Here is a 23,536-nt window from a genome sequence, read left to right as displayed (position 1 = left end):
GATGCTTAAGCAACTGAGCCACCCAAGTGCCCCAACACTCTTTAACAGGAAAAAAAAAAGTCCAGCATTTGAAAATTTTTAACCACATCTGAAGAACTGAAATTAAGATAGATAGGCAAAAATTAAATTATTTATTCACAGGGCTGAAAACAAGCATTATGAAATAATGTTCATAAACTGGAAAATAACTGTTCAGAGGCAGCTCTACTAACACCTGAATGCTGTTTCTGGTTCCATAAACATAAGCATTATTTAACGTCTATTTATTTGTTAAGAGAGAGAGAGGGAGGGAGGGAGGGAGGAAGGGTGGTAGGCAGAGAGACCGTGCATGAGCAGGGGAAGGACAGAGAGAGATGGAGACACAGAATCTGAAGCAGGTTCCAGGCTCCAAGCTGTGAGCACAGAGCCCAACATGGGTCTCAAACTCATGAACCATAATCATGACCTGAGCTGAAGTCAGACACTTAACCAATTGAGCCACTCAGGCACCCCTTTAAAGATAAGCATTATTAATGGATTACTAAAGGTAGGAGATAAAAGGTAGGTGCCAAAATTAGCAAACTAGACAACCAACTCAAGTAAAACAGTAATCTAGTTTTAAATATGTATGAAGTGCTTTTGTTGAAAAACCCCCAACCATTAATTTCATTTACTATATGAATCTTAAATTCAGCATGAAAATTACCACATGAAAAGATCTATTATCTTTTCTTAATGTCTATTTTTAAAAAATGTTTTATTTATTTCAGAGAGAGAGACAGCATGAGCAGGGGAGGGTCAGAGAGAGGGAGACACAGAATCTGAAACAGGCTCCAGGCTCTGAGATAGCTGTCAAGCACAGAGCCCGACCCGGGGCTCGAACCCACGAACCGTGAGATCATAACCTGAGCCGAAGTTGGACGCTCAACCGACTGAGCCACAAAGGTGCCCCTCTTAATGTCCATTTTTATATGTTGAATCATTTAGGGGAATATTATTCTACCAATTTTACAATCATAAAAAAGTTTTGCACACATTAAGACTCTGACATTGAGGGAACTGGTGAAATGAAATTGAACTAGATTGCCTCTATGGTTCTCTGTATCACATTCCAAACAATGGAATACTGGTGTGAAAACAAAGGATGCAGAAATTCTAGAAGTACTACTGTGGAGGACTGGTGACGACAGCAGCAATCACTACAATGAGGAGAGCATGAGCTATACCCACAGTCATAGCACTTGTAGCTTGCTTCATTTATGAAAATGAATGCATTCATCCTCTAACAACTCTTGGAGGCAGGTACTATTTGTACTCTCCCATGTATAGCCAGAGAAAGCAAAGCCAAGTTGGTGGAATAACTTGTCCAAGTTATGGCAGAGGTGGGATTTGAACCAAGGCAATTTTGTTCCAGAGTCCATACTCTTTTTTTTTTTTTTAATTTTTTTTTTAAATTTTTATTTATTTCTAGGAGAGAGAGAGATAGACAGCGTGAACAGGGGAGGGTCAGAGAGAGAGGGAGACACAGACTCTGAAACAGGCTCCAGGCTCTGAGCTGGCAGTCAGCACAGAGCCCGATGAGGGGCTCTAACCCACGATCTGCGAGATCATGACCTAAGCGAAAGTCGGACGCCCAACCGACGAAGCCACCCAGGCGCCCCTCCAGAGTCCATCCTCTTAACCACTAGTAGGGGTCTACAAATATTTACTCAAGTTCCACTAAACTGCTAGGTGAGAAAAGCAAGGTGCAGAGCAGGATACAGTATTTGCCCATTCATGTAAAGAAGGGGAAAGAAGGATATATATATATTTGACTGTATTTCATAGAATATTTCCAGAAGCTCAAAATAGTGACTGCCTCAAAAGTGGGAAAATGATTAGGTGAGGGACTGGGGCAAGATACAGATTTCTACCTTTTGAACTGTGAAGCATGTTATTAATTACTGATTCAAAAAATAAATCAAGTAAAATTCTATTATCTACAAGGTTAAAGTTAAAACTAGCTACTATCAACACTAACAAGCTACTAACATCTGGCAGAAGTTTCAGAATATAGAACACACATCATCACTAAGGAACTGAAAGGTCAAGAAATGAATGGGGAATGACTGAATCATGCTGTAATTTGAAAATAAAACTAAGCTGGAACCACTAATATCAGTTTTCAAGAAAAACTACAATAGACAAATACTAACTGGAAATTATGTGAAAAAGGAAAGCAAATTGAAACTTTTCAAATGACAGAATTACATTACTGATAATTATTCTTTCTTACTGACAAGATTAGAAAGAATATGCCTCAAATCCTAAAGGTAAATAAAGCTTTCCCTGCATTTCCATGCAGTTACCATCAATCCCACAAGGGGATGCCACAGCTCTACAAATGACAAAGGAGCCTAAGAGTTTAACTTCTAACTTAAAAAGAAATGGCATTCACATATTTCTATTTCCTTACATCTGTGGAAGTATAAATGAATTGGCAGATGTCTCTATTTCATACTGTATAAATTTTAGCACTTACACTTTTGGCAGGTAACTTTATTTTAAAGTACTATAGGCAAAAAAAAATCTATTGGAATAAAATTAATTTGTTTGTGTTCTTTACATCCTGCCAAGGTAGCTGGACAAAGTTTTGCCCAATGTGGAGAGCCTAAAATTCTGGCTGGGTGGCACATTTCAAGTTCACTTTGAGGGGTCGTGTGCAGCACAATTCATTTTTTATTTTGTACCAAGTGGCAGGCCATACAATTTTAAAGATTTGACAAACTAGATGCAGAAATTTTCATTTAAAAATATATGCTATTTTATGGAAGGTGAACGAAGATATAAGGCGTGGGGTGAGTGGTGTGACAGGCCTCAAATTCTGTTTATCAATTTTCAAAGTGAGTAAGTTTAATTCCCCACCCCCCACCCCCCCGCCCGCTGTGGATACATTTTAGAAATTATACAAAATGACACCAGAAAGACCCATAAATCTTAAATTTATATTTAAGCAAGAGGCAAAAATAAAGTAAAAATTTCAAGAATCTAAACACCCATCTCTAAGGGATAACTGCTTGAGGACAACAGAGTTCAAAGGGAAGAATGTCTGATGGTCAATAAGGAAAGGCAGGCTCTTTTATTTTTTTAATTTAAAAAAAAATTTTTTTACAAATAGTTTATTGTCAAGTTAGTTTCCACATAACACTCAGTGCTCATCCCCACAAGTGCCCTCCTCCATGCCCATCCCTCCTCCCCCCCACATCCATCAGTCCTCAGTTTTTGTCAGCATTCAAGAGTCTCTCATGGTTTGCTTCTCTCCCTTTCCCCCACCATTTCCCCCGTTCTTTTCCCCCTTGTTCCTCAGTTAAGTTCCTCCTAATCCTTCTATACGTGCAAACATATGATATTTGTCCTTCTCTGAGGCAGGCTCTTTTAAAGACAAATGAGATTGATGCTACTGGTAAGAAACACCTAAACACTGTTTCAACTCCTCTTCAAACACTGAACCTGAGTTCTAAACAGTGAGCTGTAGAGGTAAATGAGAAAGGCCTATTCTTTTATGCTCCGTAGAAACCCAAGTCTAGCATGAGCGTTGCTGGACAACATACTGGGAGAGGGCAGGAACAGGTGTGTTTGTAAATGCTGGAGACAGAAAAAATGATAGTTTCACATCTATTCTGCTAAGGAAGCTAACAGCAGTTTAATGTGTGAACATGAAGTTTCATCTATGATTAATTTGATGTCACTGTTACAGACATGAAAAGAAAAATAACACTGTAGCCATGGTTGAGCCACCAGACCACCTGAAAAAAGTATTCACTGAATCAGCTTAACATCTAGACCCTAGACATGGAGAAAATGGTATCAGGGCCATCTACAGTGCATTTCAGTGGGGGTGGTAAAGGGAAATCACTGGTCAGATCCCAAAAACAGCTGATTCCCTACCATAAACCCTTACTTTCAAACATCCAAAGTTCCCATGACCATTAATAAAGCTTCTGCACTGCAGATGCTGATCTGTGACCAAGCATCTTCTCACATGGGCAAATCTTAGGTTTTAAATGATTTCCATTTTCTCCTTAGAGTTAAGATTTAGTTTTTGAGCAGAACAATATTTCGAGACAATTCAGTCCTTGTATCTCAGTACCAGAAGTCAAGTCATAAAGCCATCAATGTAATTCTATTTCTGCAACAACAAATTAATAACCAAATCAACTGAAGTTAATGACTTCTCGCTTCTTCTATTGCAAATTTAAAAATATGCCTGTAGTAAATTTATTTGCATATACAGTATATTAAAGGTGATGACCTACTATGGAGTTCACTAGAATGTGTCTTCTTACCAGGCTTGATGAGAGGAATCATTTCTTAACACGTTCACAGGAACCTTAATCTCCCCTAGGAAAATATCTTGGACCAGGTTTCCATTGTTCCACAAGTCGATCCTGAAAATTTTAAACTGGTTTTATGTTTTGCAAACAATGTTTAAGAGAATGCACACCACCACCAGGTAGCTTCAAATTATTTTGGTTGTATTATAGCATTAATTTTACATGCTTTAAAAGAGATGTTAGCATTGTCATATACCTTACTATCTAAACTAAGAAAACAAAATATTCTAATAGCTTTTATTTGTAAGCAGAGAAAGTAACCACTTTAAATGGTCTAAAAGAAAGCACTGATGTTTCTTAGTTTCAAAGTCTAGGCTTTATTTCAACCTGTAGCAGTGGGAACTAGAGTTACTTTGTTGAATTTGAGAAAAGAAACCAATACAAGACTAGTTTCTTTCTCAACTGAACCAGTTATTATGTAAAGATATGTGATTTAGAAAAATACATTACCTGATCATTCCAAACATGTGACTAATGCACCCTTTAACACACTGTTAACACCACACCTATACATGCATTTATCAAACTTTCCCCTCCCAAACTGCATAGATACTTAAGACCTAAATAACACAAACTTCAAACACATGCACCTGTTGAATTATCTTACAAGACTTCTTACCTCACTGAAATTTCTGTTAGACAGCAGATATGTTAAGAAGAATAAAAAAATTATTTCTAAATTGGCTAATACATAATTACTTTTCTATATAGTCTTTGCATCCATTATGCTAGGATTCAGAATTTTAAAGAACATTTGTGAAAATTAAAAATATAATAAACTAGGTGAAAATTAGGTCATCTTTGGTTTTAAATAAATACATCTTGACTATTTCTGCAAAGCAATCAGATTTTGAAAAGATAATATGAAGTTAACTTAGACGCATGTTCCTCTAAGTTTCATCAACCAATTTGCTAAAGAGAATTCTATTCAGCTTGGTTCGCCTTTTTCAATTAAATTTAGGATTTTCTTTTGGCATAGAAAAAAGCAATTCTGTAAAACTCCAAGGCATATACCTAATTTCTAGCTTTTCAATGTCCTCCTCTTCTACCTGGAACTGGGACTTTCTTGTATAACTACTGGATCTGGTTACCTGCAAATAAAATATTTTAGTTTACAAAAAATTTTGGAATATTTTTTCCTACATGAACTTCAAAAACTATCATCCCTAAAATGTTCAATTTTGTTTATTATAAACAGAGGAAAATGCCTAGGTAATAGTTTACCCAAAAGCTAAAGACAAAAACCAGCTATGGAAGTAGAGGGAGGTGAGAATGAGGCAGTATAAAAATATCAAAAGCAATCTTTCCTTCAAGCCCTCCATTATCAACTCAGTATACAGCAACATTAGGTTCTCTGGTTCACATGCAATCTGCCGGTGACTCAAAGAGTAAAACTGTTCTATTTTGGTAAAGCTGCACATACCAAGAGCTGTTTGAAGACTTTCCCACATTTCTCAAAATACCAATTCTATCCTTACATTTCCTTCTCACATTTTTACTGAAAATATCAAGGTCACTGGCAGGGACTTCCTCAGCCACTGTCACCTGAACAGGTCTGTTATCATGGAGGTCTTTCTACTTGATGAGTTTTCTCATTTCTTCTGAACAAGAGATCAGATGATTCTCCTTTTCTCTAAGACTACTCCACCCACACACGATATACACTAAGCATTTGATCTATTTTAATTACAGCTTTCTTCACCAGCTTATTCACCTCACTCAAGTCTAAGAAAAATTCTCCACTTAAATTATGGTCTTCCTATCTCCTTCCTTTCACAGACCAGTATCTCAAAACTGTAATCCATCCGTACAGCCACCACTTCCTCACACCCACTCACTACAGTAACTCCTTCTAATCTGGCTTCTTCATAGCTCACTCTCTAAACCGCTCTCTTAATCACCAAGTCTGATGGTGAATTCATAGTTCTCATCTTCCTTGACCCCTCTACCTGAACAAATTAAGTACAACTATGCCTCCTCTCCCAGAAACACTCTTTTCTTTGAGCTTACCCAGGCACTTCCCTGGCAACCTCCTGTTCTCTTTGCTTCTTCCTCTGGGACCTCTTCTTCCTCAGAACCTATAAATATGGGTTTTCTCCAAGGTTTTAGCTTTTATTTTGCTCTAAGAACTGCAAAGTGTTATACAGTTTACAAAGTGTTTTGGCATCCATTATCTCCTTTGTTCATCAAAATGTTCATCTGAAGCAGGATTTATCTGAAGCTAGATTTATTATCCTCATCTTGAAAATGAGGAAGCTAAAGAACAGAAATTAAGAGATGTGCTCAAGGATGAATACCTAATAAGTGGCAGAACTGAGCCTCCTCACTTTTCTCCTGTATTGCATACCTCTATTCCCTTGGCTTTCTTGACTCTCTGCAAGCAAATCTTGAGTCTATCTACAGCCATCACCCACCTTAAGTTTCAGTCTTGAACTGCCTATTGGAGGGTTTTCATGTCAGACCTCAAGTTCATTATGTTTCAAATCGAACCACTTATGCTTTCCTTTTTTTTCTTTTATTTCAGATTTGAAACCATGAGGACACCTGACTCCTCCCTTTGTCCTTTCTTCTATAACCAATTTGCCGTCTTGACCTTTGCAGTTTCTTTCTCATCTGTCCCTTCCTCTGTTTTTCCTTATTACTCTCTTGGATCAGATTCCCCTTGTCCTTTTTTTTGAAACACTTTAATTATAGCAATCTCTTGATATCTGTTCTCAGACATATGACCCACAGATCATGGTTAATTCTTCCCAGAACACAGCATTACTCTTATCACTTCCCAGGCTCAAGACATTTCATGGCTACTATGTAAGCACCTCAGGCAGGTACTCAAGGCCTTTCATAGTTGGTCTTACACTAGCTTTTAAGTTTTGTTTCAGGGGCGCCTGGGTGGCTCAGTTAGTTAAGCTTCCGACTTCAGCTCAGGTCATGATCTCACAGTTCGTGGGTCCGAGCCCCGCACTGGGCTCTGTGCTGATAGCTAGCTTGGAGCCTGGAGCCTGTTTCAGATTCTGTGTCTCCCTCTCTCTCTCTGGCCCTCCCCTGCTCACGCTGTCTCTCTCTCTCTCTCTCTCAGAAATAAAACATTAAAAAACAAAAGTTTTGTTCCAATTATTATCTTTCAGAACCCTTCCAGTTAAATCACGACTTGCTATCCTTGGACTAACTTTCACTTTTCTCTATGTCTCTGCTCAAAATGTTCTTTATAATAGTCTTCTGCTCTGACTTAACTGGAGCAGAACTTATCTGACCTCCCCAGTATCTACAGCATTTTACTGCTCTGTGTAGGCATGCGTGCATGTGATTTGCATCTCTTACTTTAGCACGAGGACAGAGACTGAATCTTATCTTTATGATCAGCTCAACAAAGGGCCTTTTGAATGAATGTTCTAAGCTTCACCGGTACACCTGGATGGAGCAAGCAGGTTAGACCTTGCCTTTCAAGGGCCATCTGCTTGCTGCAAGTTACCCCATGTTTTCTGCAGGCTAGCTGTTACAGCCACTGAGAAATGCAGAGTCACCAAAGTCCTTGGCCAGGAAATGGAAAAGTGTCACATTGGTAGATTTTCTTTTATTTTCCTTTCTTCCTTGCCTCCAGCCCCACAATTCTTCCTATTTCAATTTTGGGCATTTTCTTTAACCTCTGTTTCTTTATTAAAGTACAGTCATCAGGAATGGCCACAGGTACCCTCACCCCACTTTGAAATATTAAGAAAACACACACACAAAAGAGAGAAAAGCACAAAATGGACCTTTTTTCCAAATCTTCCCTACATGTTAATCTCACTTGCAACATGTATGGTTGGAACATAATCTTTTAGAAATCATAGGTTGACATTTTTTTTCCTATAGTTTTCAAATGATATGAAAAATGATTTAACAAATGCTCCACAGTAAAGAACTCCAAAGCACTGTATTTTGGGCAACTTCAAGGCAGTTGAAGATGTGTATGAAAATAAGCATGTATCCATAGAGGGAATTAGCTAAAAAAGAACTTAATAATAAGGGCTTAATCATATAGCACTTTATGGTCTCAAAGCATTCTCGTATTTGGGCCTCCTAAAAACTCTATCATGTAGGGTGGCTGGTGTTTTCTCTCACAAAATCATCTTTTCACAAGATAAACTTGAATTTCACATTAAGTGATTTATTCCAAGTCAACTGGGACTAGAACTCCGATCAAATGGTATCAGACTTACTTTACTCGTGATTTTCAACCACTAGTCTGCACAAGAGTCTGGTGCCCACTGTGTGTCAGGTGCGGGCTGGATAAGGTGGGAAGGGTGTGTGGAAGAGGGTGTGGTATTGAGGATGACTAGGGAGTAGGAGTGGCCCTAGTCCTCCCGTCCCCAGATCAGTCATAGTGCTGCCTTTATTTGTTTTATATACTGGGCCTCCATCACATAACATCATGGTTCTACTGTTCTTGGAATAGAAATGTTTAGTTGCATTAGCTGATTAAATGATTACTATGGCTATAGTTTAAAAAAAGTAAACCAGCATTCAATATTAAATAGTCAATGTTAACATTTATATAAAACAAAAAGTTACCTCAAAATAAAAGATTTCATTAAACTGCGGATTGCTTGTTTTCTTCTTTACTTTTGTCTTCTTTTGGTCATTCCTGTTCCAATGTGGTAGAGTTTTACCTTGTAGAACTTAACAGTACACAATTATAAAACATGCTATTTCCAACCAGGGAGCCTGACCTCCATTAGCTGTTAAGATGACTCAGGGAAAACTATAATTTTAAATATTACTTGGGGAAAATTTTTGAGGTATCTTTAAAGACTCAAATTAAAGAATATACAAGTTTGTATATCCAATATATGACAAGATTGCATTATCCTTTCTATGGCTATACTAGATTGAGTGACTAGCTTACTTTACAGAAGAAACTTAGAATGGCAGAAGGAAGACAATGAGATGCAGAGTACCTTTATCTATGCTGAAAAATACCCAAAGAACACAAAAAGCATGCTTAACTCAGTTTACTGCTTGGGGGCTTGGCTACAACGTGGCTTTTTAAATAACCTTTTATTTCAAATAATTAGAGAAGGTTGCAAAGAAATGTACAGGGAAGTCCTACGCAGTCTTTCCCTAGCCTCCCCCAATGTTAGCATCTTATACAACAATAGTACAATACCAATACCAATAATGACTTTTAAAACCAAATTCATATGCCAGTTTCCCATTTGTATGTTACTAAATGATTATACTAAAGATTGTGTCTTCAGCTACAGATTATGAACAAAAACAAAAAACAGCTCTGCTAGGTTAAACATTTTTAGCATACACATACAAAACTCGATCCCTCTGATAGCATGCATGTTATAGGACTGAGTATCTGCTTTCAATTTAAAACCATCTATAGCAATAATAGTACACTGTTGATTAAGCACCCAGTAAGCACTAGGCATGGTACTAGGTACTTTACATCCATATATATAAATACATTTCTTAAACTGACTTAACAGGTGACTTTCTAAAAAATAAAAATATCTATTTGTACATCTGAAGCTAATATGACATTGTATGTTAACTATACTGGAATTAAGAAAAATGAAAATAAATAAATAAATAAAAAGAATACCTAGAGAGCCTGAAGGTGGGGAGAAGGGGTATGTGTCTGTGTATGTATGTATGTGTTTGGTGTGGAGGGAATATTTTGCTGTTTCCTGATTAAACCTTCGAGTTGTAGGCAAATTTCAGACTAGTCAGGCTCTGAAAGAAATCATAATGAAGTTATAAAATATAAAATATACAAAGTGCTACAGGTTTTTCCATAAATTATCATAAATAATTTAAATCAATGATATGGTGCACTTTACCATGTTCTGGTACTTCAGCAGTCTGTCTACAGCTTGGAATTCTTTCTGTAGAGCACAGATGCCATGAGTAGAAAAGGCATTTTTAGTTCTGAGCCACTTTCCAGATAAAAATATGGAAACTGCCTTGCTATTCGGGGCTAGCATTTCTTGAAATAGAATTTTACCTGCATAAAATCTATGATTGTTTGAAGGTAGGAAGGCCAATGATGAATGAAGAAGGCCAAGTTTATGTTTTTAAGTACATTTTAACTGCGATAGAACTCATGTTGATCCTCACAGTCTAAGAGTCCAGAAGATCCTAGGGACTCATTTTCTTTCTATAAAAACAGGACTTGGTATTTTGCAAGCGTCTAACAGAATTCACTAAAGAGGTTTCTTTCAAAGCATTCATTACTTTGTGTCATAAATAGTTATTTAGGATTTACTCATAGAAGCTTAATTTTTCTAATTCTTAAGTTAAATTTTAAAACTTAAAAATCTAGTAATAATTCACTCTCCTACTCAGAATTCTGAACTCCAGGTTACAAACAGAAGACAACCACTGATCATTTCACTGCAATGAAGTGTCTACTGTTAAAGAAGGAAATCATCTGTTAAGTCCATATACATATTGAAATCTTCAGATTCAGAGATGTTTACATTTCTGGATAACAATCAGTATACTTATGGAAAATAAAGGCATGTTTGAAACTGTTCAGAGATAAAAAAAATAAAAACCTAATAATAATTCAATAAACATTACCTACCAAGGACATGAATGGAGCTACAGAGTATTATGCTAAGTGATATAAGTCAGTCAGAGAAAGACAAATGCCATAATGATTTCACTCACATGTGGAATTTAAGAAACAAAAGAGCAAAGGGAAAAAAAGAGACAGAGGCACACCAAGAAACAGATTTGTTAACTATACAGAATAAGCTAATGGTTACCAGAAGGGAGGGAGGTGGGGAGATGGGTGAAATAGGTGATGGGGATTAAGGAGTGCACTTGTGAGGAGCATATACAAATATGTTGTACGGAAGTGTCGAATCATTATACTATACGCCTGAAACTAATAATACACTGTATGTTAACTAATTGGAACTTAAATAAAACCAAAACATTACCTAGAAGGGCCCACTAGAGAAACTGTTGCGTAAGAGTCACAGCTTTGTCCATTTATGAGAGGCAACCCGTGACATGCCACGATGCTAAGGAAGAATAAAAGAAAATTAACAGTATATTTAAGTTAAACAACATAAAACATTATCTTTAAATATCCAAAGGACTAAAGCTTTATCTCAGGTCTGCAATTGTATGCCTAGATACCATCTACCTCAAATATATCTATTGTGCACTTATTTACTTATGCTACACTTCTGAAATAGGACTTAAACTAGAATGCCATTAATCAGTACCAACACTACCAAATAATATTTAGCACAAATCCCCAAGCTAAGTATGCAGCAAGGTACATTTTGTGGTTTGATAATATACTAACACTGCTGTGGCTTCTAAACAGGAAAAGAATGTGGTGTGAACCTTAAAGGAGAAACTACAAACCAAGCGAGACCTATGGCATCACATCCTCTGCTGAAGCATGAATGAGAAACAAGGAAATGACTGTGGTTTCCACTTCAAATCTGATTCATAAATAGAGGGCAAGTCTCCCACAATTCTGTAGCCTTTTATTCTGATTCTCAGTAACAGCTCCTGTATCATTCTGTAGAAAATGTTTTTAGATCTTAAAACCCAAGGTCTTCTAATCCACTCCATGGGTAAAGTCATTGGTATATACAGAGGACATAGAATCTAACTAAATGGTCTGTTCCTCAAAGTTTCTCACTAAATATTGAGTCCACAAATGTAGTTTAATATCTAAGGGTTTGCATTTCTTAATGCCTAAGACAAACTCATGAGAGTTGCTGAAAAGTACTCTTTGTAGAAAGATGTGGGCTATTGAGCAACATCCTTATTTCTCTCCACAACCCACAGATCATATATGTGGGTGAAGTGCATATGGTGTGCTACTGAGTCAAGAAGAAATGAATATGACTCATTCGATTAAATTGGGTATCAAAAATCAAAATTTAAAAATTTCTCAAACTAACCAAAGAAAGCATAGGCCAAGATGATAATTCTAGTTATTAATGTTAGGCCTGGGTACACTCAAATTTTCCAACTATGTACTGTTTGAAACTGACAATCCTCAGGCTAACCTCAGGCTAATCCTCAAAATGATACCTGATTTTTATGTAGCATGTGCACTTTACCATGTATTTTCACAAAATGTATCTAATTCCCACAACTGCCTTTGAGAAAAATACACCTTAAAGAAGAAAGTAAGGCTCAAAAAGATTATGTGAGAAATTAACAAAATAAGGCTGAAGAGGTAACACAACTTGTACAAAGTTACAAAGTTACTTTCTTAACTGTTTCCCAATCCAGCTTCTTTCTCTGTTCTCTACTGCACCTGAATATATTATATTACTCTCTTTGTAATACCACATGTATCTCAAATAAACACTAATTATGAGAAATCTTATAGAAAAGTTGCTATAATTTTATGAGGTATAAAAAAACTGAGAAAAATAGTTCATAATACCATAATATCATAATAGAATACATAATACTTCTATAAGAATACTTCACAAAACAAAACAATGATGCCCATTAATCCAGAAGTGTGAATTTATAAAAATCATCAGAAGTGGTCTTTTAAGTGTAAGACAGTTTTAAAATCGTTTTCTGACAAACAAAAGTATTATTAAATGCAAATTACTTTATTTGCTACCTATGTTATGAAATATTTTTACAATTATTCTTCTAATCAGATAATCAAACAAACTCCTATCATAAACATGAAGGAGTGAAAACAAATACTGAAAATGAGCTTAGTATACTGAATTATCTTACACTTTGTTACTTTCTTTAATTTTTTTTTTTTTTTTTTTTTTGAGAGAGAGAGAGAGAGAGAACAAGCAAGCAGGAGTGGGGCAGAGAGAGAATCCCAAGCAGGCTCTACACTGTCAGCACAGAGCACCATGCAGGGCTTCAAACTGTAATACCATGACCTGAGCCAAATCAAGAGCCAGATGCTTAACTGACTGAGCCACTCAGGCACCCCCTTTAAAAAACAAACTAACAGACAAATGTTAATGTCCATATACAGCCAAGATGGAGTAACAGGGAATGGAATTCCCTCTCTGCCTGAAATAACTGGGGGGGGGGGGGGGGGGGGAAGAGGAACAAAATCAGCAGTGTAGGGCAGTGATCTCTGAGGGGAGAAAAAAAATGAAGTGAGTCCCTAACTATTCCTGAGAAGAAGAGCTGGGGAAGACCAAAGTCACTAGAGTTCCCAGACAGAATACTGGAGGGAAGAAAGCTGCATAGAAACAAAGAAACCTCCAGAGAGCTGTAAGAATCCCCCTGGAGTCTTCAGCTGAGTGCTGAGAAGCATATACACATGGGAAAACTAACTGAGGCGGGGGAAAGAATCATTTGAATAGAGTTGAGGGAATGATTCCTGAAGCCCACAAATGGCTAGCATGAGGCCCTACCAACCATAGTATGAAATTTGGTAATTTATAGATGATGCATCATTACTGAGAAAATATAATTCCTAAAGACTGTTTTTATTCCATTCAACAAGGCTTAAAAGCAAACCTCAAAGGAATGAAATCGTTTCCAAGTAACTTAACTAGGTCCTCAAGCATATTGATAGAAATATAAAAATATCCAGAACTCCAAAATGTCTACAATCCAACACAAAATAACTAGGAACACAAAGAATCAACAAAATAAGTGCCATCGAAGGAGGAATAAAGTAAATAGATTTTAAAAGCAATAGAATATATCAATGAAACCAGGAGCTGGTTCTTTGAAAAGATCAATAAAATTAATAAACCTTTAGCCAGACTCATTAAATCAAACTCCACAAAATGCAAAGGATTATAAAATAGTATTATGAAAAGCTATGACAACATGCCAACAAACTGTACAACCTAGAAGAAATGGATAAATGCTAATATCTCTGATGAACACATATGCAAACATCCTCAACAAATTATTAGCAAACTGAATCTAACAATTTATTAAAAAACAATCATTCACCACAATCAAGTTGGATTTATTCCTGGGATGCAAGTGTGGTTCGATATCTGCAAATCAATCAATGTGATACAATATATCAACAAGAAAAATAAAAACCATATGACCAGGGGCATGTGAGTGGCTTAGTTGGTTAAGTATTTGATTCAGGTTATGATCTCATGCTTCGTGGGTTCAAGCCCTGCATCTGGCTCTGTGCAGAGCCTGCTTGGGATTCTCCCTCTCTCTCTCTCTGCCCTTTCCTCACTCGTGTGTGCTCTCTCTCGAAAATAAACACTGAAAGAAAAAAAAAAAAAGCAGAGGCTCTGATTAAAAGAGTCAGAAAAATATATACTAACACTAATCAAAAGAAAGCCGATTCTCTGGGTAATAACAAGTCCATCAGTAGGGGTCCGGATGAATAACTGATAGTAAATCTATATATCAGAATTCTATGTAGTTGTCAAAAAGAGTAAAATAAATCTCTATTCTCTAATTACTCTGATATGGAGGGTAGGGGGTTACGAATGAATGTGATACTTCTCCAAACACACCTTATAGAAGTTCTGACTTCAGAAACAAAAAAGACTTTTACGTTTCAAAAGTAAAATTAAACTTAAGCAATCCTTAAAAATGAGGAATAAACTCTGAAAAACCACTAAAAAAGAAAGAATTATTTCAATAGACTAGAACATAGTATTTGACTCTGTATCCTTAGAACAAACAGAACAGTAAGATCTTTTAAACTTCATTCAGTAATCTCAATGCCAGTGGTAATAGCGGCATTTTTATTTTGAATCTATCTTCCATACTATATAAGATAATGACAGTAATTGTTAATGTTGTCAGGGATTAAGATTTTCAATGTAAGAGGAAAGAGATACAGTATAAAATCAAAGTTAGGTAAAAAATCTTGTAATACTAAATTTAAATTAGGAACATGAAAGAAGGAAGGAGAGAAAGAAAAGAGAGAACAAAGGCAAAAGAAAGAAAGAAAACCTGCCAGTCAGAGAGGCTATATTATTATCAGACAAAGCAGATTTCACAACAAAGAATAGTCCCAGGGATAAAGATGATCATTTTATAATAGAGAGGAATTCAATTTATAATAGGATATAACAACCCTAAATGTTAAACTCCTAATATCAAAGCTGCAAAAGAAGCAAAAACTGATATAACTACAGGGAGAAACAGAAAAATCCACAAACAGCTGGAGATAGCATCACTTCCTCACAATAACTGATAGACAATTAAGAATGAAAGTTAAACAAGACTGTCAACCAACCTGACATAATCAACATTTATAAAAAAATATTCTAACCATTCAAAGCAGAAAACATATTAATTTCAAATGCACAGGAACATATACCAAGTTTAAATAACAGTTTGTGGACAAAAAACAAGTCTTGGCAAATTTATAAGTATTCAGATTATACAAAATATGTTGACAACAGCAGAATTAAATTAGAAGTCAACAGCAAAAAGATACCTGGAAAATCTTCAAATGCTTGGGAACAAAATAACTCACAATTAAATAATCCATGGGTTGAAGAATAAAACAAAAGAAAAATTATAAAAGCATTCTGAACTTTTATTGCATTACAATGAAAACTCAGCACATCACAATTTGTGGGGGCAGTTAAAACAGTACTCAAAAGAAAATGGATAGCACTAAACACTAACATTAGGAAAGGAGAAAGATTTTCAATCACTGTCTTCTTCAGCCTCCATCACAAGAAACTTAAAAAAGAAAAACAAACCTAAAGTAAACAAAAATAGAGTGGAAATCAAGATAGAAAACAAAAAAATATAAAAAAAATCAATGAAATCAAGTCATTTCTTTTTTTTTAATTTTTAAAAAATGTTTTATTTATTTTTGAGAGAGAGCGAGAGAGAGCGAGAGAGAGCGAGAGCGAGAGAGAGAGAGAGAGAGAGAGAGACAGAGTGTGAGCGGGGAGAGGCACAGAGAGAAAGGGAGACACAGAACCTGAAGCACGCTCTAGACTCGGCACTGTCAGCAAAGTCCCATGCGGGGCTTGAAGATCATGAGATCGAACCATGAGATCATGACCTAAGCCAAAGTCAGATGTTTAACCAACTGAGCCACCCAGGTACCCCCTATGCTTAAAGAAAGCCATTTCTTTCAGGTCATTAAAATTGATAAACTTTAGCTAGACTGATTAAGAAAAATAGAGTAGAGACACAAATTGCCAACTTTAGGAATGAGGAACATGACATCACTGTTAAGTCTACAGACATTAAAAGTAGAAAAAAAGGAGTAACTTGTATTCCTTTACACCAAAGAATTGGACAACTCAGATTAAATGGTCAATTTCTTGAAAGATGCAAATTACCAAAGATCACATTAAAAAATCTGAAAAGCAGGGCACCTGGGTAGCTCAGTGGTTAAGCATCTGACTCTTGATTTCTTTGGCTCAGGTCATGATCCTACAGTCCTGAGATCTAGCCTGTGTTGGGCTCTGCTTAAGAGCCTGCTTAACATTCTCTCTCTCCCTCTGTCCCTCCCCAGCTCACGTGCTTAGTCTCTTAAAAAAAAAAAAAAAAAAAAAAAGAAAAGAAAAACAACAACAAAAATCTAAATAGCTATGTAAAAAAACTAAAACCTGGTTAAAAACCTTCCACCAAAACAAAAACAAAAAACAAAACAAAACAAAAACCCACTTCTGGTCCAGATGGCTTTGCTGGTGAATTCTTACAATATTCATGTAAAAAAGTAATTATATCAATTGTATATAAAACACCAGAAAATTGAAAAAATGGGATTATTTCCCAATTCATTCAATGAGGCCATCATGCCTTATTCCAAAACTAGACAGATACTACAAGAAAACTACAGGTCAAAGTCCTTCATAAATGTAAATACAAAAATCCCTAACAAAAGTTTAGCACATCAAAGCTAACTATGTATGACGATGATAATACAACATGACCAAGTGGAGGTTGGCTCAATTTCAAAAATCAATCAACAAAATTCACTATATTAACACATGAAATCAGAAAGAAACATAACGATCATCTGAATACTCATCCCTGACATTCAAACATTCTCAGCAAACTAGGAACATAGGGGAATATTCTCAGCCTGAGAAATTATAGCTAACATCATAATTAATGGTAAAAAAAAAAATCTGAATGCCTTCCCCCTAAGATAAGAAATAAGACAAAGATATTTGCTTTCACATCTTCTATTCAACAGCCTACTGGAATGATCAGGCAAGAAACAGAAATAAGCAGTACCCAGACTAAAAAGGAAGTAGTAAAACGATCTATTCGTACATGATAGAACTGTCCATGTACAAAATCCTATGGAATCTATCAACAAGCTAGCAGAACAAATCAGTGACTATAACAAGGTTGCAGAATACAACTGTTTTTCAAAATTTCTATATACTAACAACAAACATCCATATATTCATCGTTTCTTCTTTCTTTTTCTTTCTCTTTTTCCTGAAGTTCTTTCTCTCAGCCTTTTTCTATAATATAAAAATCACTGCCTGGACTTCATGTCACCCAGGACCTAATTTTTCTGTTTGTCTTTCCAAATGTCTTGAACACCCTTTCACTTCTCACCCTACTGAAATCTAGTTTCAACATTCACCATTCTATGGAAGCTCTCCTCACTACCATCCCTGAGTGTTAAATGTTATCCCTATTTTTCAGGGCTCTTCTTACTGGTTTTCTTGGCTGCATGCAACACTTCTGATCACTCCTTCCTTCCTTCAAGACCTCTTCTCTCTTGGTTTCCTTGGTCTTCATTCTCCTAATTTTCCTCATATCACTTATCTGTCTCCCTCCTGTTTATATAACCTCCCTCTAAGGCTGGTTGTTTTGTTTTCTTTTTTTGTTTGTTTATTTTAGTTTTGGTAAATCACATCTATTCCTATGGCCACAGCTACCATCAACTTTACATTTCTATATGAGATCTCACCATGGAGTTTAAGATTTTTATATTCAAATGCCTGATGGAAATCCCTACCTAGATGTTCAAGAGGTACTCAAACTCAACTTATCACCTTCTCTTATTAAAGAAGCTCCTCCTTCAGAATCTTCTCTTTTGTTGTAAATACCACCACCCACCTACTAACACCATTTAGAAATCTAGGAGCCACATTTAGATTTCTTCTTTGTCCTCACTTTCTATATCTAATAAGCAAAATTTAGTGATGCTACTCTTTAAATATTTCTTCATTTGTCCTCTTTTCTCACTTTTGCAACTACTGTTCTGGTACAGAATCCATAATCACCCTAACACGCTTCAAATTCATCTCTCAGTTTCCATACTTACCACTGTCACAAATCTAATCTTTCTAAAATGCAAAATTGCCCATATTACTCTACTGTCTAAAATCTTTCAATAGTTTCATAAGTTCTCATAAGTTTCAGGTCATACAATACATTAAGAGCCTCCAAGATCTGGTTCCAGCCTATTTCACCAGTATCTGACCCATCTTTGAATCAAGCTTTATATGCTAGGCAACATAAAACCACTTTTAATTATTCTCTCTCCCTCCCTGTCTCTCTCTCTCACCATGATGTTTCTTCTTCCATACTTCTGCCTATATTGTTCTTTCCTTCTGAAAAACAAATCTCACTTTCTCTAGGCTAGCTACTTTCTATTTGCCCTTTAAGAAGACAAATGTTACTTTCTTCTTTCCTTTAGTTGTTTCAAAGTTACTTAATGCCTATTAGTGCCAGACTTTGAGGTGATGAGGTGAATAAGACAAACATTGTTCCTGTTCTCATGGAGCTGAAAGTCTACTTGAAATAACAGATAACAAATAATAAAGAAAAAAATAATAGCAAGTACTCTGAAGGAAAAAGAACAGGTACTGCCTTATTTTAAAGCAATATGTAAGCTGAAACTTAAAGGATGAAAAAATCAGCTAGAAGAAGAATGGGTATTCCAGGCAAAAAAGAAGAACCGATGTAGATCTATGAACAGGAAGAATATGTCACATTTGAGGAATCGAGAGAAGGCCAGTGAATATATGAACAAGAGGAAGCACCCCACAAGATGAAATCCAGGAAGCAGGCAGAGTCAGAATATGCTTGATCTTGTGGGCCAAGTTAAGGGGCCTGGATCTTATTCTAAATGCAATGGTAATCACTAAGTGTTTGAGCAGAGGAATGACGTGATCTAATTTATGTTCTAAAATTTTACCCTGGGCTGCTATGAAGAGAATGGACTACAGAGAAGGCCAGCTAAGAGACTACTAAAATAGTCAAGATAATAAATGGTTGCTGGTTTGAAATAAGGTCAGTAGATGATAAAAATTAAAAAATTCAAGAAATATTTCATATAATCAGTAAGAAGTGGATCCAATGTGTGGGGGGAGAAAGAGGAGAAAACATCTTAAATGATTCCCATATGTCTGGCTTGGGTAACAGGTGGACGGTGGTTCCAACTGCTAAGGCTGTGGGGAGGAGCTGTAGAGAGATGACAGGCAATGCTTCAGTTTTAAAGGTGATAAATTTGCAATGTTGTGAGACATCAAAGTGGAGTTGCCAAAAAGGCAGGTGAACATCTGAGAGTGGAGCTCAGAAAAAGACCTGAGCTTAAATGCACAAGGTACAATTTTTTTAACTTCTTATTTTGAAATGATTTCTGATGTTCAAAAACTTGCAAAATAGTATATACAGCTCCTGTATACCCATCACCCAGTATTAACACTTTGTGTAGCCAGAGTAAAACTACAGAAACAGAAAAATAACATGGAAACAATGTAGTTAATAATTATATTAAATAATCTTATAGACTTTACTCAAATTTTGCCAATGTCCTTTTTCTGGTCCAGGATGCAATATGGGATCTCACATTGCATTTAGCTGGCATGTCCTTTTAGTCTCTTCCAATCTAAAATAGCTTCTTAGTTTTAATTCTTTGCCCCGTGATCTTATCAGTATTAGCCAGTTCTTTTGTAGAATATTCCTTAATTAGAATTTGATGTTTCCCTGTGATTAGATTGAGGTTATCCATCTTGGTGTCCCTCTCAATGCAGCATACCAGGAGCTGGATGCTTATTACCAGTGATGCTAATTTCGGTCACATAATTAACTTGGTATCTATCAGACATCTTATGGGGGAGACTCTTTGACAAAATACTAGTATGCTGTTTATCACCATACTTATGTCCACTTATTTAGCATTCATACATGCTGATTTTCTATTTCCATTATTTGTCCTACATTGATTAATGAGAATCCTACTATAAGAAAAAGTAGTCCTTTCTCCCCAGTGTGTTTATTTATTTACATATAGCATTGGTTCATGGATATTTTATTCTTTAAGTTTAAAAAACTTAAAAAATTTTTTTTAATGTTTTATTTATTTCTAGGAGAGAGAGAGACAGCATGAGCAGGGGAGGGTCAGAGAGAGAGGGAGTGACAGACTCTGAAACAGGCTCCAGGCTCTGAGCTGGCAGTCAGCACAGAGCACGACGCGGGGCTCGAACCCACGAACCGCGAGATCATGACCCAAGCGAAAGTCGGACGCTTAACCGACTAAGCCACCCAGGTACCCCTAAAAAATTTTTTTAATGGTATATTTTTTGAGAGAGACAGAGCATGACTGGCAGGGGACAGGGGGGACAGAGAGAAAGGGAGACACAGAATCTGAAACAGGCTCCAGGCTCTGAGCTGTCAGCACAGAGCCTGATGTGGGGCTCAAACCCACAAACTGGGAGATCATGACCTGAGCCGAAGTTGGACGTTTAACTGATTTATTTTTGAGAGAGAGAGAGACAGAGGGTGAACAGGGGAGGGGCAGAGAGAGAGGGAGACACCAAAAGCAAAGCAGGCTCCAGGCTCTAAGCTGCCAACACAGAGTCCAACATAGGACTCGAACCCACAAACTGTGAGATCATGATCTGAGATGAAGTCTGGCACTTAACCAACTGACCCACCCAGGAGCCCCTAAAATAATGTTTTTTTAAATGTTTATTTATTTTGAGAAAGAGACAGACAGAGCAGAAGCAGGGCAGGGGTAGAGAGAGGGAGACTCAGAATCCAAAGCAGACTCAAGGCTCTGAACTGTCAGCACAGAGCCCGACACGGGGCTCAAACCCATGAACTGTGAGATCATGACTTAAGCTGAAGTTGGACATTCAACCGACTAAGCCACCCAGGCACCCCTATTCTATAGATTTTAATCTGTAATTATTATTATTTAATTTGATGCTTAAATTGTCCCAGTTTAGTTACTTGGAGCTCCTTTAAGTTGGCTTCAGTGTCCTTTCTACATGCCATCAGTATTTATTTGTAGCACATTCTTACTTTCTGACTACACATATGCTCTGAACTCATCTTGTATTTTCCCTGCTCAAGTTCTGAAACCAGCCAATACTTAAAAAAAATCCGGTTCTCTTTATTGGAGCGGCTCTGAAATTAACAGATAATCCTAATACTAATACTGTAGCCATTAGCGACATGTGGCTATGTAAATTTAAGTTAATTAAAATTGGACAAAATTAAAAATTCAATTCTTAAGTTGCAGTAGCCATATTTTAAGTTTTCAACAGCCACATATGACTAGTAGTTACCATATTGGACAGTTAAGTTACAAAGCATTTTCATCATCATTAAAATTACTGGACCATACTGAGTGAATGATATTTAAAAGCCAAGATTATAGATGTTAAATATGTTCATTGCTACTGGGATGACACTGCTTCTAGCTAGATCTTCTGCATGAACAGAGCCAGTATACATACACACTCACACAAACAATCCGTATCTATAAGACAATTTTACTTTGAGAATTCTGCCTTCAAAGGAGAACAGAGAAATGGGGATGGTAGCTGGGGGAGGAGGGTGGCAATGAGGTCTGGGGAGGCATGTCTTTTTAGGATAGGAGATCTAGTACAGGTTTTACATTTTGAGGAGAACAATCTAAAAGAAAAGGTGAAGATGATGAAATAGAAGAAGAAGTAACTGAAGGAGAAAAGTCCTTGAGTAGGGGAAACAGACAGAATTCAGAGATCAGATAGAAAAATTCACCCTCAACCAGAGAAGGGGCACCTCCTCTACTATAAGATAAGGACAGCAAGAAGGATGCCAAGGCAGATTTGCAGATTTAGATTCAGGAAAATGTGACCAATTTACAGTTTGTAATGATGGAGAGTCTCACAGGTATTATTAGAGAAACACAGTAAAACTCCAGGGCAGTTATAAATACCCACGCAGGGCTTATGATCATGAATTTAAAGAAAAATCAGTCTTTGTGATTTTCTCCAGCAATATTCAGGTGCAAAGTGAACACACAGAAAGAGACTAGATTCATTCAGACTAGAATTGTTCCTGATAAATAAGAAGGATGAAGAAAAGAGCAAGGAAATTATTGGAAAACTACAAGAAAAAATGATTATAGTGATAGATTATGGAAAACGACCTAGAAGGAAATGAAAAATAAAAGTGTGTAAGAATGTGGTAAAGATCAATGGATAGAAGTCTTACTGAAATTTAAGATATGCTGCAGTAAGGAGCCTCCAGGTCTGGAAGATAATAACTGCTAGGATATGAAGATTTCCACACATTACCTCCAAATGTAAATTCAGCAAGTAGCACAAAGAAAACAATATAATATTATGCTTTCAGTGGTACTAAAAAACAGAGAATACCACAAACTTCAAAATATCTCTAAAAGTTGAGAAATCAAAAATAAATTCTGCAAAGTTGCTACTGGAGCTCTGGTGCTACAGGCCAATGAGTATGAGCCATGGAGGTTCAAGTGAAATAGAAGACAAAGAGAGGAAAAGAATACAGACCATCATAGGCCCATACAAAGACCTACTTGTGAACATTTATAGCAGTTTCCTCTATAATCACCTCAAACTGGAAACAATTCACGTATCTGTCAAGTGATGAATAGAGAAACAAATTCAATACAATGGAATACTACTTGGGAAGAAAAAAAAAATGGTTTCCAGTTCCAGGTCAAGATGGAATAGATGCATAATACCTCCCTGGTCCTCTCATGAAGTACAACTAAAGATATTAGGCATTAAATATATAACAAACATAAGAAAATTCGGAAAAGTGAAGAGAAGCAAACCAATTAGATATCGACATGGGAGTGAATTCCCTGGGTTTTTAAAAAAAATACTTCATATATCTTAGACTGAGTGCTAGAGAAGCCACCAGCTTGGAAACAATACCAATGGGTGTGGACAAAAAATGTCCCAAGAAAAAGCCTGCTCTCTCCATCCAAAGGACCAGGAACTAGGCAGCTTAGCAAGACAGAAACCATTTTTAGACAATAATCACTT

General features: G+C 36.5%; 1 protein-coding gene and 1 long non-coding RNA gene across 4 annotated transcripts in view; one reads left to right on the top strand and one right to left on the bottom strand.

Annotated features, from left to right (window-relative positions):
* Positions 1–23,536, bottom strand: part of RASA2 (RAS p21 protein activator 2) — a 119,453-nt gene that overhangs the window by 39,406 nt on the left and 56,511 nt on the right. For all 3 annotated transcript variants that reach the window (XM_039248535.1, XM_039248536.1, XM_039248537.1), the window contains exons 6-9: positions 11,291–11,374; positions 8,904–8,976; positions 5,367–5,443; positions 4,305–4,406 (exon numbers count right to left, since the gene is read on the bottom strand). In XM_039248535.1, the coding sequence (XP_039104466.1) occupies positions 4,305–4,406; positions 5,367–5,443; positions 8,904–8,976; positions 11,291–11,374 (336 nt within the window). The remainder of the gene's footprint in view (positions 1–4,304; positions 4,407–5,366; positions 5,444–8,903; positions 8,977–11,290; positions 11,375–23,536) is intronic.
* LOC120242650 lies at positions 1,163–11,839 on the top strand. The gene is made up of 2 exons (XR_005531126.1): positions 1,163–1,281; positions 11,686–11,839. It is a non-coding gene; the product is annotated as an uncharacterized LOC120242650 (long non-coding RNA).

This window comes from Hyaena hyaena, unplaced genomic scaffold (genome assembly GCF_003009895.1).
Source record: "Hyaena hyaena isolate Hyena2069 unplaced genomic scaffold, ASM300989v1 scaffold_311, whole genome shotgun sequence".
NCBI classification, from domain to species: domain Eukaryota; kingdom Metazoa; phylum Chordata; class Mammalia; order Carnivora; family Hyaenidae; genus Hyaena; species Hyaena hyaena.
Note: the sequence above shows the minus strand (reverse complement) of the source record. Positions and strands in the feature narration are given on the sequence as shown.